Raw genomic sequence first — 18368 nt, forward strand, 5'->3', positions numbered from 1 at the left:
GTTGCCCAGTGCTATGATGGAGCTTCTGTGCTGAGCGGGCATGTTACAGGCTTGAACTCTGGCTTGAACTCTGGCTTGAACAGGCTTGAACTCTGGAAAGGATTACATATGCCATGTATGTGCACCCCCGTGCACACCGACTTAATCTTGTCATTGCAGACACATGTTCCAGCATCACCCAGTGTTAGGAAGTCTTTGCATTTGCTCAGGAACTGTACTTTTTGTTTATCAGTAGTTACAAGAACCAGGAACTTGTTTGTTAAGGAACAGCAGGAGCTAGGCCAGAAGGTACTTGAGCTAGTGGATTATGTGAAACTCGCTGGTCATGTTGCTATGACCCACTCTGAAAACTGCATGGAAGATATCGCACTGTAGTGGAAACACTGAACCAATTTCAGTTCAGAGAGCTGATGGCCCATCAGCTAGCAAGATAAAGGGCTTGATGGCAAGACTAAAGAGCTATTCCTTTCTGTTGAGGCTCTTGGTTTTGAAAAGAATATTCAAGATTTTCTATTGTGCTTTAGAAGAACTGCAAAATGAAAAATTCAGGTTTTCAGGTGCCATGGAATTAGTGGCAAGCAATGTTGCTGCTCTTGAAGAAATGAGAACCTGTGAAAGCAAATGGAATGAGCTATGTGATGAAGCTGAAATCATTTCTAAGGAACATGAATTTGCTATTCCAGGTCAGGCAGTTGCAACGGCTGAGCACAGCAATACAAAAACAATAAAAAGACCTAACATAATATCTTCCACGCTGGCCTTATTTTTGTTTTTTTGTTTTTTTTGTTTTTTTCTAGTACCTTGGGTCAGTCATTTACACATGACATTCCCAAGAGCACTCAAGTATTTATTAAATCTGATTTCTACTATCCTGTTCGGGACAGAGTTCTTGCAGGGCTTGATAGAACATTCATCTCCAACTCCAGTTTGCTTTGTGCAATAACTGCTTGTCACCCAGGGAGTGGAAAGTTTCTTGATTATGAGAAACTGAAAATAACTGCGGATCACTATGGATCAACAGGCACTGACTTGGGCGATCTGAATGCAGAAGTCGAAGTTGCTAAGAAGCACATTCCACCAAAAAAATTGACATCAATTTCTGAATTCTGGAATGTTCACAGTGACTTACGAAAGGGTTACCAATCTTTGCAGTCTATTGCAGGTGTTGTGTTGAGCCTTCTAGTTTCTACAGCATCAAAGGAGAGGGACTTCAATGTGCTCCAGAGAGGAAAGGACAACTTAAGAGCCACAATGGGAGATGGGCACTTAAGTGACTTGGTAATTTTAGCCTGTGAATGTGAAGCTTCAAAACACCTGGATATCAATAAGACCTTTGGCAAGAAGAAAGCATGGCATTAACCATTTTTTAGCTCATATCTAGAGTTTTTGTTTTTCAATAATTCATTTACTTTTAAACATTCCTGAAAGAAATTAACTGTCTCATTCTCCTCTTCACAATTTGGAACATAAGAAATTTAAAAAACAACAAGAAATGCAGGGGTAAGCAGATTTTATTTCTCTCTACTAAAGATAGTATACGAAGTTTCAAACTTGTGTTTCTGATACCTGTGTTAAGTCTCCAAAACTGTACCTCAAGATTTGGGATTGGAAATATTTTGCTGTATTATCTCTTGATTATCTAAATTTACAAATAAACTTAAAATATGGCTTTTATTGGGTTTTCTTATCTTTTTTTCTTGCTTTATACAAGTATTAGGTACAGTGCTGCTGTCAGCTAATTACTAAGTTATTACATGCAAAAAACCTAGAGTTTTCAGGTGCCTAAGTATCCCCTGGAAACATGGTTACATTTGCCTCCCCCCAAAGCTGAAATGGTGCCCCTGACTCCCCCCATCCCACCGGTGAGGCAGGGGTGTGGCCCACTCCCTCCATACCTCCCCAGGGACTTGGCCCCTCATGCTGCAGCGGGAACAGGAGCAGCTTCCGCATCGGCCCCAGCTGGCCTCATTGCACCGGCCTTTTCCCTGTATCCAACAAATGGTCTGTAATAGATTTTAAACCCTGTATTGAGTATGAATGCACTTTTACCCTAAAACTTGAGGAAAGGCCTAAAAAATTATTTGACCAGAGTCATGCTAAGAAGAACCCATTGCATGCAGGAAATTTGTTTGAACTTTGGTTCAAGAGTGGGACAAGGACTGATAATTGAAGTGTGGTTATAACTGCATTGCTCCCAGGAAAATACTGGTGGGTGAGGTAAAGTCTATTTTTGAATCCACTTCAGTTGGAGAGAGACAAGCTTTTGGGTTGCACAGAGTTCTTCTTCAGAACTGCTAAGGCCAACATGATTTTGAGTTTCTAAGATTCCTTTGTTTTTAAGTTAAGATGTTTGGGTTAAATGCGCCACCAGAAAACTCTAATGAAATTGCTGTCAGCTCCCTGGGAACTACCCGAAGACAGGGAAGGAAGCATACAACCAGAAAACATTGGTTTCATTTTGATTTGGTTGTGTGCTTGTCCTTTACTTTTATTTCTTTTTGACTTCAGGTTATGAGCATTGAGCCTATTAAACACCAGAATGTTTCCAAGCTTTTACCAATGTACGTTGGCTAGTCCAGAATTTAGATTTCCCCTGCCTGCCTGATGCTCTTTCCACTTGCTCCTGCTCTTAAGCAACAATGGGAAATTTCATCCAGTAATGGAAGCGGTACCTCCGATCCAGCTTTTCTAGGCTGACCTCAGATGGAACAGAGATTCTGTCTCCCTGCCAACAATAAGTGTATACTTTTAAAACGTAAGCAATATTACTGCTCATTAAAATGGACCCAGACTCCCAGTCCCATGGAAAATTTGTTTTCATCTTTTAATTTAAAATATTAACTTTCCTCCCACTCTGCTCCACAAATTTCTATTTTTGCCATGATACCTGAAACTTGATTTGGTGGTGTTTGGTCCCCAAACTAATGTGCCACGTAGGGTGGTCTTATGGACTGAATTCAGGAAATCTGGATTCAATTCCTAGCTCTGCTATAGACTCCCCTGTGAAGTTCGGTAAGTCAGTTAACATCTCTGAGCCTCAGATCCCCATCTGTAAAGTGGGGATAATGATAATTACCATAATGTATCAAAATAGTGCAGTAACCTGTGCCTGAGTGGGCCATTGCCAGCTGCTACACAGAAATATGCAAGAAATGGACAGTCATTAAATTATCTGGATGTTTCTTCCAAACACCGGGCAGTTAAGTGTAACCTTTTGGCCTGAATCATAAAGATTCGTATGTCATAATGTTTTTACCCTTTCTAATGTAGCTGAGGATCTTTGCAAGTTCACTGAGAGCTTCAGAATTTTAAGATTTTATTTATTATGCTCTTGCACAGCTGGTAGAAAAACGGAACCATCGTTAAGTACTGCAGGCTGCATTAGTATTTCGAGGGGAGGCCCTCTGGTCTGTAGTGGTTGGGGTCTTTTCCACTTCTGCCCCAGTCATTTGCCTCTTGATCTAGACGTGAGTCCTCTGCTCCTGAGCCACTGCTGCCACCTTGCAAAGCTTCCCTGGCATCACTGGAAAGAGGAAACAAAGGTGATTTTAGATAGTATTTAGTTAAATCTGAATAACTAAATTATTTACTTTTCATTTTTCCCCACAGTTTTATCCCTACTTTCCTGTAAAACTGAGGACACGTAGAAACACCTCCCCAAACAGAAGTTGTTCCAAGAAAGGATATTACCTCACCTTCTTTGTCACACACAAACACAGACAGAAATCTTTGACTGTTTCTGAATACCAGAAGTCAACTCAGAAAAGCAGCAGTGCAGTAGTTGTGAATTAAAAAGCCTTCCCATTACTTGCCTGCACTAATTCTACCTACTCCTCATAAACTCCTTTATATCATAGCCATGGCATGCAACAGCAACATTTTAATACAATCCTTGTTGGAGGCCACAAGTGAACCTATGATCATAGTTTCTTTGGATGAACTAGCAAGGGCGATATGTACTGGTTCTAGATTAAAGGGAGGTCCTGCAATTATTTAAATTTTAAGAGCTCTGTGGTGAAAACATCAGCCTCCGTGTACATAGTAATGTGAACTGATGTGTATATATTAAATAGGTCAGCTCAGAAACCTATTTTACAACTCAAGAATGGGCACAGACATCACACTTAGTCAGTTCAGGTGTTTAAAAAAAAAAAAAAAAGTCCTCACTTAAAACCGAACACTTGCAATTTATGAATTACAATGTACATCATAGTTATTTGCCTATCGACTTTTAACTCATAATCCAAGTAGAATCCATTACCTAATAACTTTTGCTGCCCACGCACCGCCGGACCCTCTTTGGGCAGCATCATAATTCCCACGAGCATGGAAATATTTATCTGAATTTTTATAATTCGCCTCCCGCATGTCAGTGTATGCACGCCACATATCCCCAGCACCTGGAGAAGAGAGAGAGGGTTACAAGATACTGTAAATTTAAAACAAAACTTTGAGGTTACTCCACCCACATTCCTCTGAAGTTGTCAAACACAACTCTAGTCACTTCAACACTATGGTTTCCAAGTATAACGCTTCTAGAGAAGGCAGAAGGGATCCTCTATACCGCTGAGCAAATACTTGATTTGTGGTTGAGTGGAAGATCTGAGAAATCCAAAAAGATAGTTTAGTTTCAAACCAAAACTGATTTGTTATGGTTTTTCTCATCCAAATGAAAAGCAGAAAAAAATGGTTCCGGTCTACTTGAATTGACATTTCTGCCTCAAAATGTCAGAATTGTTCATTGTGAAAATATTAATTTTCTTTTTTTTTTGCCAAAACTTTGCCAAATTTGATCTGAGTTTGCAAAAAGTTTCAGTGCTCTCAAAATTTTTTTTTTTTTTTTTTTGCTGGGGGTAAATTTAGTATTTGCTCTCTAAAATTTGCCTGACTTTACTTGGTACCCAATACTCCTATTAGAGATAACATAAATGGCTGCAAATCCCTCTATTTTATTAACTGTAACTTCCACCAGGTGACATATTTGGAGGAGGGAGATGAAAGGGATTTCCTTGAAATGGATCTCACAAGCAATGGAATCTCTACAATATATAGCTGCAGTTTCTTTGGGGAATTCTTTAGGGGCATAGAAACCCTCAGATTTCTCTCAGTGCTCTTGTAAGAATCACCAGGACAATGGAGTAGAGGTCTGAGTCCAAGTTAGAAACTTCCATCTCCCAAGTCTCCTTTAGGGCTTTTTATATATGCAGTTTGTGCGTCAATGTATCTAAATCTGTTTAGAAACCAGTTTTGTTAAATCACTGCCACCCTTAAGATAATAGAAGCTAAACCCATTTAAGGCACTCTTAGGAGTGACTATTCCAGGGGTTCACAGCAATGTAACGACCAATTTCTAAACTGGTTCAGACTTGAGACAATTGGGATCAAATAGGTGAGTATATTTATGCTATGAGTGTACAATGTGAGAACATGAAATATGATTTTGTAGACATGAACCTCTATCTACGACTATAGTTTAAAAACCCAAACACTCTTATAGCAAAAGGGAGAAATCATGAAGTATCAGCGTAAAAGTAGAAAGATAAAGAAATTGGATCTAAAAAGTACAATAGCAAATAGGAGACAATAATTGGAATCAAAGACTGAGTTGATCCTTGAGACTAAATAAATCTTAACAACAGTAGATGTGGTGATCCACTATAATTTGATCCACATCTCCATCCAGACAAAGCCTATTGCATCCGAAATACATTGCCGATTGAATAAAGCATTTCTATATAGGGTGGGTACTTAAGCATACGTTTAAGTCCTTTCTTAAGCAAGGATGGATTTAAGCATATGCTTAAATGTTTTTCCTCAAAAAGGTCCTACGAATGCAGTTCTGCAAGGTGTTGAATGTCCTCAACTCAACCCAGTAGGAACTGGGAGAAGATTAGCACCTTGTAAAAGATGTTCATTCCTATTGTGCTGCATCAGAACCCAAGTTATCTGACGCTACTAATATTTCCAGGAGAGGGAGGAAAGCTCCTGAAATTATTCAACAAGCATTTATTTTAATATTTTCTTTTCTGGGAATTGGCATACCCCTCTCACAATACCAAGAGCTAAACAAAGAAAAGGTACCCTGTAGTTAACAATGCATTTATATGCTTCCAGAGTTGACTAGGCCCACTGATATCCACATCAGAAAATTGCAAAAGGTAAAGACAGAACATGGTCAGCTGGGTGCACAGGTTGCAGTTAACATCTTGATAAATATTGAGTGCATCTTGTCTCTTGAAAATCTCTAATTATGATCCATAGGACTTTGTACACCCTATGGTGCACACCTGCCACGCTTAGGTTTAGGCAGCCATGTGCGTGGAGTCCCAGTGAGGGATCTAAAACTGCATCTCTTAAGGGATTAGAAGAAAATTCTAATGTATCTTTTTGTGAAAAACTGTGTAAATATCTTATTTACCCACCAGAATTTTTCAACAGTTGTTCTAAACCTCCCTTCTTTGGCTTTGCTTCACTGGGTTTTTATTAATTAATTTATTGTATTAAGATCTACACCATGCTGCCTGAACATAACTTTTGAGGACCGTTTTGATGAAGAACATACAGTGAGTAAAAAGCATACCTTCAAAAGCTTCCACTAGGAATGATCCAGCATCAAAGAATGAGTACTGGGCACCGACGCAAAGTACCAGAGACAACAACAACATGCAGTTGTAGAACTTCATAGTTCACTTCTTTAGTCTGTAATAGAAGGAGAGAACACATCAGTAAACTGGGCAATAAAGATTCCAGCCATAATGTTCCTTCCTCTTATAACTACTTTGAAGCAGGTACATGGATCAGCGGGGTCACACAATTCTGAAGCGTTACCAAAGTGATGATTTCTACTCAGACAAATGAAATCCCCTCTGCCATCACATCCCCAGGCTAGGAGATAAGATGTAAATACTGAAGCTTTAGTTTCTGCTTAACAGTTTATACACCATAAAAATCACTTGTTCTAAGATTCTATAGAAGAAAAAAACAAGGGAAAGTACTACAAATGGGAGGTTTCCATTTAGAATCAAACTTACCACTGCTGTACTGCAAAGTCCCTGAAAAATGGAGTTCTTTCTGATGGATTCTCGCAAGGAAAGCTGGTACTATATTTATAGGAAGCCTTATCTCCAAGAGCAAATAGAAAAGAATTTACAGAAATCCGACTAAATTAAAATTGGCAGCTCTTTGGTTGTTGAATACAAACAAACATTGCTTCTGTTGGGAATTTACTTATTTCTTCGTGAGGCTTCCACGTATGAATTGGTCAAAGTCTGCATTATCTCTCTATAGCGCCAATGATCAATTACCACTAGTGCCTAATATGGTGAAATGTCCATCATTTACTGGAAGTTGCTGGCAGTCACGTTTTTTACTTTCTTCTGGGTTTTTTTGTTTGTTTTTTTTTCAATTAGTGAAATGAGCAATATTTTTATGAGATTTTTATGTAGAAGTTTTAAGTAATCGTCCTGCATGTACCATAAACGCCAAATCGGTTTTATCTTTTTCTATAATCATAATTAGGAGAACTAAAGAGATGCCAAATGTAGCAGGAGAAGCCTTTGCCTTCAGCTTTTTGGGGCATGATCTATATTATTGTTCTTTTTGTACAGTGCCTAGCCCAATGAGGTCCTGGTCCACGACTTTAGCGCCAGGAGATTATGGTAATAGAAATAAATAATAACAATTATTCATTACACCAGCTGGTCAGAAATGGGATGGAATCTCTGCAGACATTTTCATTTCCCCCCTTTTAGATTTTGATGGAAATTTGTCAAAATTTTGAATTTTAGAAAATGTCAACCAGCTTTCATTACCACCATTATGGTCTCTACAAAGAGAGGTTAATTTGCCTGAATCTTGCTTGGTTGGCAAGCTCTTAGCCATAAGGTACATGCAGTTATAGGAACAGTTTTTTTGTTTTTGTTTTAAAAACCAACCTTTTAATTTAAAATATTGCTAGTGGACAGGAATCATCAGCTCTCTCAGTGATTCAGTTTATTTTATAAAGTGTATTTTCATTTCTGATATATAACGATCTAAACTGTCAAAATATTATCATGATGGGATAAATACACTTTACATTCTCAGCTCAGTGCCCGGGAGATTTGTGAAACTCCTATTGATTCCAGTTCTCTAGCTGAAAATCACCATAATTGGCAGTGAAAGTCGCTAGATGATTTGTCACTGATCAGTTTGACACTTATTTCCTCGCTATGGAAACCAAAAAAGGCACCAAATCCAGTGACAAAACTGCTAAATTGGCAACCGTTCAGTGACTTTTTGGTTGCCCTAGTGAGAAAATAAGTGTCAAATCGACCAGTGCCAAATCTAGTGACTTTCACTGCCAGGTACGGTTGTATTCTATATTTCTATTTCTATAGTCCTATTTCTATAGTCCCAAAATCATTGACAAGCAACTCAATAGTTTTAATAAAATCCTTTTCCCGCTCTTCTTACTGCATTCTGTTGCACACCAAGTCAAGATCATTACGTCTCACTTGGGCATGTGTTGGGAGGGAAGTGCCTGCCAGGGCTTCTTGAGCTGGGATGTTGTGAGTGAGAGGAAGGGTTTGACTAGGCCTCCCTCTGGTGGAAGAATGAATGCTTAACACGTCACTGGGGCTCAGCTTCCATTCCTTGGTGGCAAGGAGGGGGTGAAAAGCCAGAGCTAATAGGCGGGGAGGCTGGAAGAAGGGAGGATACAACTGCCCCTAGGGAGAAAAGTTATGATCTTCTGCTTAGTAAAACCATTAGTGACTCCTGTTGGCGAAGCAGGAAAAACCATTTGTCAAGAGATCTTTGAGCCTTTGGCCAGTGAAATGTTCACTGATCCAACATCCCTTCAAGGAGTGGGATTCCTTGGGACTCTGCTGAACCTGCCCCTGTTACTAGCATCTGTGCTTACCCTGCCTGGGCAAGAGATTTCCAGCTGCTGAGCCGAAAGCAGCCCAGGCAGATTCCCTGAGCCCAGTGGTTTCCAACCTGTGGCCTCGAGGGCCAAAAGTGGCCTGCAGGGGCTTTCTAAGTGACCCGCCATTCCCCTCTGGCTGGCTGCAGAAGGGAGCCACTGCCTAAGGACTCAGGCGGAGCATGTTGCTAGGGGGGCTACAAAACCAGTTCAGGCTCCTTGCTACAGCCCAGGGGATGGGAGATCAGCACTCCCCTCTCCCGGCTCTTGCAGGGAGCAGAGCAAAGTGCTCCTCCTGGGTCCCTAGGCACTGGGGTCCCTGCTGGAGCCAGAGGGAGTGGAGCATTGATTTCCCATCCCCCTGACTACAGAAGGGAGCTGCTGCCTAGGGACCCAGGTGGACTGCACGGGGCTACGGGACACGTGCAGTTTTCCTGCTGCAGCCAGGGGCATGGGAGATCAGCGAAGAGGCAGAAAATCATCCTTTTCTGTAATGATAATTAGAAGAACGCAAAAGCGATGCCAAAGGTAGCAGGCGAAACCTTTGTCCTCAGCTTCTTGGGGCATGAACCAGCTTTTCATTCTGTTTGTACAATGCTTAGCCCAATGAGGTCCTGGTCCACGACTTTGGCTCCAAGAGGCTATGGTAATAGAAATAAATAATAAAAATATATGATTACTAGAGCTCATCAGAAGTGGAATGTCATCTTTGCAGACATTTTTATTTTTCTCTTTTTAAATTTTGATGGAAATTTGTCAAAATTTTGCATTTTAGAAAATGTCAACTAGCTTTCATTACCACCATTATGGGCTCTACAGAGAGAGGTTAATTTGCCTGAATCTTGCTTTGTTGGCAAGATCTAAGCCATAAGATACATGCAGTTATAGGAATAGTTTTTTGTTAAAAAAAAACCTTTTAATTCAAAATATTGCCAGTGAATTAGAATCATCGGCTCTCTCAGTAATTCAGTTTATTTTGTTAAAGTGTATTTTCATTTCTGATATATAACAACCGTAACTATCAGAATTTTATTTAGATAGAGTAAATACAGTTTACATCCTCAGATCAGTGCATAGGAGATAATATGTAAAACTCCTATTGATTCTAGTTGGAGCGATGCAGGGAAATAGCTGCTGCTTTAGGTTAGACTTTGCCCTCTAAGGTTTGTAAACTAAAAGGTAATGTAAATGGTCAGTGTGGTTTTTTTATGGGAATCTAATCTAAAGTCATCATGACTGGGAAGGTGCTGGGAAGCAGTGCCAAATCATTCCCACACACTAGCCCAACATCATTCTGTGACCTGTAAAACTACAGATCGTATCTGTGTTGTCTTCGCTCAATGCCCTGTTGACAAATCTGGCTTTAAGCCTTCTCATTGCTTGGCTCTGCTCCCCCAGGATATGGCCACGGCTCTGCCTGGGACAGATCATCCCCACAGGGGCTAAGGCAGTGGTTCCCAAGCTTTTTGGCTTGAGGACCACAAATACCATTTTTCCAACCCTGAAGGGCCACCAGTCTATCAACTCATAAAAAATGTATTGACGTATACATTGCATTGACGATTAAGGACTACAAATCACTACATATTTAAAGTAAACATTTTGATGCTACTGTGCTGCTTTTTACATTCACTATTTTACACCTACAAATTACATACAGTATGTTACACACTCACAGACAAAGCACTAGCATAGATGAGTCACTGTCACTACACACTGAAGCACTGGCTCAGCAGCTGGAAATCTCTTGCCCAGGCAGGGTAAGCACAGATGCTAGTAACGGGCAGGTTCAGCAGAGTCCCAAGGAATCCCACTCCTTGAAGGGATGTTGGATCAGTGAACATTTCACTGGCCAAAGGCTCAAAGATCTCTTGACAAATGGTTTTTCCTGCTTTGCCAACAGGAGTCACTAATGGTTTTACTAAGCAGAAGATCATAACTTTTCTCCCTAGGGGCAGTTGTATCCTCCCTTCTTCCAGCCTCCCCGCCTATTAGCTCTGGCTTTTCACCCCCTCCTTGCCACCAAGGAATGGAAGCTGAGCCCCAGTGACGTGTTAAGCATTCATTCTTCCACCAGAGGGAGGCCTAGTCAAACCCTTCCTCTCACTCACAACATCCCAGCTCAAGAAGCCCTGGCAGGCACTTCCCTCCCAACACATGCCCAAGTGAGACGTAATGATCTTGACTTGGTGTGCAACAGAATGCAGTAAGAAGAGCGGGAAAAGGATTTTATTAAAACTATTGAGTTGCTTGTCAATGATTTTGGGACTATAGAAATAGGACTATAGAAATAGAAATATAGAATACAACCGTACCTGGCAGTGAAAGTCACTAGATTTGGCACTGGTCGATTTGACACTTATTTTCTCACTAGGGCAACCAAAAAGTCACTGAACGGTTGCCAATTTAGCAGTTTTGTCACTGGATTTGGTGCCTTTTTTGGTTTCCATAGCGAGGAAATAAGTGTCAAACTGATCAGTGACAAATCATCTAGCGACTTTCACTGCCAATTATGGTGATTTTCAGCTAGAGAACTGGAATCAATAGGAGTTTCACAAATCTCCCGGGCACTGAGCTGAGAATGTAAAGTGTATTTATCCCATCATGATAATATTTTGACAGTTTAGATCGTTATATATCAGAAATGAAAATACACTTTATAAAATAAACTGAATCACTGAGAGAGCTGATGATTCCTGTCCACTAGCAATATTTTAAATTAAAAGGTTGGTTTTTAAAACAAAAACAAAAAAACTGTTCCTATAACTGCATGTACCTTATGGCTAAGAGCTTGCCAACCAAGCAAGATTCAGGCAAATTAACCTCTCTTTGTAGAGACCATAATGGTGGTAATGAAAGCTGGTTGACATTTTCTAAAATTCAAAATTTTGACAAATTTCCATCAAAATCTAAAAGGGGGAAATGAAAATGTCTGCAGAGATTCCATCCCATTTCTGACCAGCTGGTGTAATGAATAATTGTTATTATTTATTTCTATTACCATAATCTCCTGGCGCTAAAGTCGTGGACCAGGACCTCATTGGGCTAGGCACTGTACAAAAAGAACAATAATATAGATCATGCCCCAAAAAGCTGAAGGCAAAGGCTTCTCCTGCTACATTTGGCATCTCTTTAGTTCTCCTAATTATGATTATAGAAAAAGATAAAACCAATTTGGCGTTTATGGTACATGCAGGACGATTACTTAAAACTTCTACATAAAAATCTCATAAAAATATTGCTCATTTCACTAATTGAAAAAAAAACAAACAAAAAAAACCCAGAAGAAAGTAAAAAACGTGACTGCCAGCAACTTCCAGTAAATGATGGACATTTCACCATATTAGGCACTAGTGGTAATTGATCATTGGCGCTATAGAGAGATAATGCAGACTTTGACCAATTCATACGTGGAAGCCTCACGAAGAAATAAGTAAATTCCCAACAGAAGCAATGTTTGTTTGTATTCAACAACCAAAGAGCTGCCAATTTTAATTTAGTCGGATTTCTGTAAATTCTTTTCTATTTGCTCTTGGAGATAAGGCTTCCTATAAATATAGTACCAGCTTTCCTTGCGAGAATCCATCAGAAAGAACTCTATTTTTCAGGGACTTTGCAGTACAGCAGTGGTAAGTTTGATTCTAAATGGAAACCTCCCATTTGTAGTACTTTCCCTTGTTTTTTTCTTCTATAGAATCTTAGAACAAGTGATTTTTATGGTGTATAAACTGTTAAGCAGAAACTAAAGCTTCAGTATTTACATCTTATCTCCTAGCCTGGGGATGTGATGGCAGAGGGGATTTCATTTGTCTGAGTAGAAATCATCACTTTGGTAACGCTTCAGAATTGTGTGACCCACTGATCCATGTACCTGCTTCAAAGTAGTTATAAGAGGAAGGAACATTATGGCTGGAATCTTTATTGCCCAGTTTACTGATGTGTTCTCTCCTTCTATTACAGACTAAAGAAGTGAACTATGAAGTTCTACAACTGCATGTTGTTGTTGTCTCTGGTACTTTGCGTCGGTGCCCAGTACTCATTCTTTGATGCTGGATCATTCCTAGTGGAAGCTTTTGAAGGTATGCTTTTTACTCACTGTATGTTCTTCATCAAAACGGTCCTCAAAAGTTATGTTCAGGCAGCATGGTGTAGATCTTAATACAATAAATTAATTAATAAAAACCCAGTGAAGCAAAGCCAAAGAAGGGAGGTTTAGAACAACTGTTGAAAAATTCTGGTGGGTAAATAAGATATTTACACAGTTTTTCACAAAAAGATACATTAGAATTTTCTTCTAATCCCTTAAGAGATGCAGTTTTAGATCCCCTCACTGGGACTCCACGCACATGGCTGCCTAAACCTAAGCGTGGCAGGTGTGCACCATAGGGTGTACAAAGTCCTATGGATCATAATTAGAGATTTTCAAGAGACAAGATGCACTCAATATTTATCAAGATGTTAACTGCAACCTGTGCACCCAGCTGACCATGTTCTGTCTTTACCTTTTGCAATTTTCTGATGTGGATATCAGTGGGCCTAGTCAACTCTGGAAGCATATAAATGCATTGTTAACTACAGGGTACCTTTTCTTTGTTTAGCTCTTGGTATTGTGAGAGGGGTATGCCAATTCCCAGAAAAGAAAATATTAAAATAAATGCTTGTTGAATAATTTCAGGAGCTTTCCTCCCTCTCCTGGAAATATTAGTAGCGTCAGATAACTTGGGTTCTGATGCAGCACAATAGGAATGAACATCTTTTACAAGGTGCTAATCTTCTCCCAGTTCCTACTGGGTTGAGTTGAGGACATTCAACACCTTGCAGAACTGCATTCGTAGGACCTTTTTGAGGAAAAACATTTAAGCATATGCTTAAATCCATCCTTGCTTAAGAAAGGACTTAAACGTATGCTTAAGTACCCACCCTATATAGAAATGCTTTATTCAATCGGCAATGTATTTCGGATGCAATAGGCTTTGTCTGGATGGAGATGTGGATCAAATTATAGTGGATCACCACATCTACTGTTGTTAAGATTTATTTAGTCTCAAGGATCAACTCAGTCTTTGATTCCAATTATTGTCTCCTATTTGCTATTGTACTTTTTAGATCCAATTTCTTTATCTTTCTACTTTTACGCTGATACTTCATGATTTCTCCCTTTTGCTATAAGAGTGTTTGGGTTTTTAAACTATAGTCGTAGATAGAGGTTCATGTCTACAAAATCATATTTCATGTTCTCACATTGTACACTCATAGCATAAATATACTCACCTATTTGATCCCAATTGTCTCAAGTCTGAACCAGTTTAGAAATTGGTCGTTACATTGCTGTGAACCCCTGGAATAGTCACTCCTAAGAGTGCCTTAAATGGGTTTAGCTTCTATTATCTTAAGGGTGGCAGTGATTTAACAAAACTGGTTTCTAAACAGATTTAGATACATTGACGCACAAACTGCATATATAAAAAGCCCTAAAGGAGACTTGGGAGATGGAAGTTTCTAACTTGGACTCAGACCTCTACTCCATTGTCCTGGTGATTCTTACAAGAGCACTGAGAGAAATCTGAGGGTTTCTATGCCCCTAAAGAATTCCCCAAAGAAACTGCAGCTATATATTGTAGAGATTCCATTGCTTGTGAGATCCATTTCAAGGAAATCCCTTTCATCTCCCTCCTCCAAATATGTCACCTGGTGGAAGTTACAGTTAATAAAATAGAGGGATTTGCAGCCATTTATGTTATCTCTAATAGGAGTATTGGGTACCAAGTAAAGTCAGGCAAATTTTAGAGAGCAAATACTAAATTTACCCCCAGCAAAAATTTTGAGAGCACTGAAACTTTTTGCAAACTCAGATCAAATTTGGCAAAGTTTTGGCAAAAAAAAAAGAAAATTAATATTTTCACAATGAACAATTCTGACATTTTGAGGCAGAAATGTCAATTCAAGTAGACCGGAACCATTTTTTTCTGCTTTTCATTTGGATGAGAAAAACCATAACAAATCAGTTTTGGTTTGAAACTAAACTATCTTTTTGGATTTCTCAGATCTTCCACTCAACCACAAATCAAGTATTTGCTCAGCGGTATAGAGGATCCCTTCTGCCTTCTCTAGAAGCGTTATACTTGGAAACCATAGTGTTGAAGTGACTAGAGTTGTGTTTGACAACTTCAGAGGAATGTGGGTGGAGTAACCTCAAAGTTTTGTTTTAAATTTACAGTATCTTGTAACCCTCTCTCTCTTCTCCAGGTGCTGGGGATATGTGGCGTGCATACACTGACATGCGGGAGGCGAATTATAAAAATTCAGATAAATATTTCCATGCTCGTGGGAATTATGATGCTGCCCAAAGAGGGTCCGGCGGTGCGTGGGCAGCAAAAGTTATTAGGTAATGGATTCTACTTGGATTATGAGTTAAAAGTCGATAGAGAGTTAAAAGTCGATAGGCAAATAACTATGATGTACATTGTAATTCATAAATTGCAAGTGTTCGGTTTTAAGTGAGGACTTTTTTTTTTTTTTAAACACCTGAACTGACTAAGTGTGATGTCTGTGCCCATTCTTGAGTTGTAAAATAGGTTTCTGAGCTGACCTATTTAATATATACACATCAGTTCACATTACTATGTACACGGAGGCTGATGTTTTCACCACAGAGCTCTTAAAATTTAAATAATTGCAGGACCTCCCTTTAATCTAGAACCAGTACATATCGCCCTTGCTAGTTCATCCAAAGAAACTATGATCATAGGTTCACTTGTGGCCTCCAACAAGGATTGTATTAAAATGTTGCTGTTGCATGCCATGGCTATGATATAAAGGAGTTTATGAGGAGTAGGTAGAATTAGTGCAGGCAAGTAATGGGAAGGCTTTTTAATTCACAACTACTGCACTGCTGCTTTTCTGAGTTGACTTCTGGTATTCAGAAACAGTCAAAGATTTCTGTCTGTGTTTGTGTGTGACAAAGAAGGTGAGGTAATATCCTTTCTTGGAACAACTTCTGTTTGGGGAGGTGTTTCTACGTGTCCTCAGTTTTACAGGAAAGTAGGGATAAAACTGTGGGGAAAAATGAAAAGTAAATAATTTAGTTATTCAGATTTAACTAAATACTATCTAAAATCACCTTTGTTTCCTCTTTCCAGTGATGCCAGGGAAGCTTTGCAAGGTGGCAGCAGTGGCTCAGGAGCAGAGGACTCACGTCTAGATCAAGAGGCAAATGACTGGGGCAGAAGTGGAAAAGACCCCAACCACTACAGACCAGAGGGCCTCCCTCGAAATACTAATGCAGCCTGCAGTACTTAACGATGGTTCCGTTTTTCTACCAGCTGTGCAAGAGCATAATAAATAAAATCTTAAAATTCTGAAGCTCTCAGTGAACTTGCAAAGATCCTCAGCTACATTAGAAAGGGTAAAAACATTATGACATACGAATCTTTATGATTCAGGCCAAAAGGTTACACTTAACTGCCCGGTGTTTGGAAGAAACATCCAGATAATTTAATGACTGTCCATTTCTTGCATATTTCTGTGTAGCAGCTGGCAATGGCCCACTCAGGCACAGGTTACTGCACTATTTTGATACATTATGGTAATTATCATTATCCCCACTTTACAGATGGGGATCTGAGGCTCAGAGATGTTAACTGACTTACCGAACTTCACAGGGGAGTCTATAGCAGAGCTAGGAATTGAATCCAGATTTCCTGAATTCAGTCCATAAGACCACCCTACGTGGCACATTAGTTTGGGGACCAAACACCACCAAATCAAGTTTCAGGTATCATGGCAAAAATAGAAATTTGTGGAGCAGAGTGGGAGGAAAGTTAATATTTTAAATTAAAAGATGAAAACAAATTTTCCATGGGACTGGGAGTCTGGGTCCATTTTAATGAGCAGTAATATTGCTTACGTTTTAAAAGTATACACTTATTGTTGGCAGGGAGACAGAATCTCTGTTCCATCTGAGGTCAGCCTAGAAAGGCTGGATCGGAGGTACCGCTTCCATTACTGGATGAAATTTCCCATTGTTGCTTAAGAGCAGGAGCAAGTGGAAAGAGCATCAGGCAGGCAGGGGAAATCTAAATTCTGGACTAGCCAACGTACATTGGTAAAAGCTTGGAAACATTCTGGTGTTTAATAGGCTCAATGCTCATAACCTGAAGTCAAAAAGAAATAAAAGGAAAGGATAAGCACACAACCAAATCAAAATGAAACCAATGTTTTCAGGTTGTATGCTTCTCAGTCTTTGGGTAGTTCCTAGGCAGCTGACAGCAATTTCATTAGAGTTTTCTGGTGGTGCATGTAACCCAAACATCTTAACTTAAAAACAAAGGAATCTTAGAAACTCAAAATCATGTTGACCTTAGCAGTCCTGAAGAAGAACTCTGTGCAAACCGAAAGCTTGTCTCTCTCCAACTGAAATGGAGTAAAAAATGGACATTACCTCACCCAGCTTGTCTCTCTACTATGCTGGGAGCAATGAAGCTATAACACTTCAATTTTCAGTCCTTGTCACACTCTTGAACCAAAGAACAAACAAATTTCCAGCCTGTAGTGGGTTCTTCTTAGCATGACTCTGGTCAAATAATTTTTTAGGCCTTTCCTCAAGTTTTAGGGTAAAAGTGCATTCATGGTCAATAGGCTTTAAATCTATTATAGACAATTTGTTGGAGGCAAATGAAGTCAATTGGTATCTGAGAAATATTAACTGGATCTTGGGCTTATTAGAGTTCCTCTCACAGTCAAGAGAATATATATATTAATAGCCTTGTTGATTAAATCTCTGCTCCAAACCCCATTGAAGCCAGAGGGAGTCTGTCCATTGGCTTCAGTAGTCTGTGGATCAGGCCTGCATGTCCTATTTTGGTAAATGTGAGGGTGACACACAGATTTACTGCCTACTTGAGTGTGGGGCTTGTAATTCATGAGTTAAGGATTTTATTTGGATGGCTGGCTATGAAAAACTTCAACCCCTTTTCTTTTGATAAATACATACATATTTTCTCTTTTCTCTAATTCTCAGTATCTTATCTAGGCTTAGTGGAATTTACTTACTAGCAGGATATTTTAGATCTCATTTACAGAGGTTATTGAAACCCTCTACAAGTCAATTACCAGGATGTGCCATAACATGGAGAATCTGGGAGAGATCCTCCGGATCAGTCTTTCTGCATTAATCTGCCCAAACTCCTATGTTATGCCTCAAATTTTTTCAGAGTAGCGGCTTGGACCAGGTGTGGCAGGAGTGGTCATAGCGGTACTATTCCCTTTTGACTGTCCTGGGAATATCCTCTAGGATATGGGTCTCAACACAGCTTCCTCAAGATCTCCAGGTTTATTTCCCTGCAGCTTTCAGGACTTGTGTGGCGCTGAAGAGCAATGCTCTCTGCCCACCTCATAGGTGATCAAACCCTGACCCCTCACCCCACTTGAAACCTTTGGAACTCTGCATGTTTGAACTCATAGA

General features: G+C 39.6%; 2 protein-coding genes across 2 annotated transcripts; one reads left to right on the forward strand and one right to left on the reverse strand.

Moving 5' to 3' along the window:
- Positions 1-3367: 3367 nt before the first annotated feature.
- LOC137147988 (serum amyloid A protein-like) lies at positions 3368-6683 on the reverse strand. Its single transcript, XM_067540399.1, has 3 exons — positions 6581-6683; positions 4262-4400; positions 3368-3523 (listed from the first exon to the last, which is right to left on the reverse strand). Exons 1-3 carry the CDS (start codon positions 6681-6683, stop codon positions 3382-3384), a joined length of 384 nt encoding a protein of 127 aa, XP_067396500.1. The 3' UTR covers positions 3368-3381.
- Positions 6684-12500: 5817 nt separating this feature from the next.
- LOC137148015 (serum amyloid A protein-like) lies at positions 12501-16204 on the forward strand. The gene is made up of 4 exons (XM_067540425.1): positions 12501-12534; positions 12866-12984; positions 15152-15290; positions 16045-16204. Exons 2-4 carry the CDS (start codon positions 12882-12884, stop codon positions 16202-16204), a joined length of 402 nt encoding a protein of 133 aa, XP_067396526.1. The 5' UTR covers positions 12501-12534; positions 12866-12881.
- Positions 16205-18368: the final 2164 nt, after the last annotated feature.

This window comes from Emydura macquarii, unplaced genomic scaffold, assembly GCF_026122565.2.
Source record: "Emydura macquarii macquarii isolate MOO-44397 ecotype Brisbane River unplaced genomic scaffold, CSIRO-AGI_Emac_v2 contig_587, whole genome shotgun sequence".
Taxonomy (NCBI): Eukaryota; Metazoa; Chordata; order Testudines; family Chelidae; genus Emydura; species Emydura macquarii.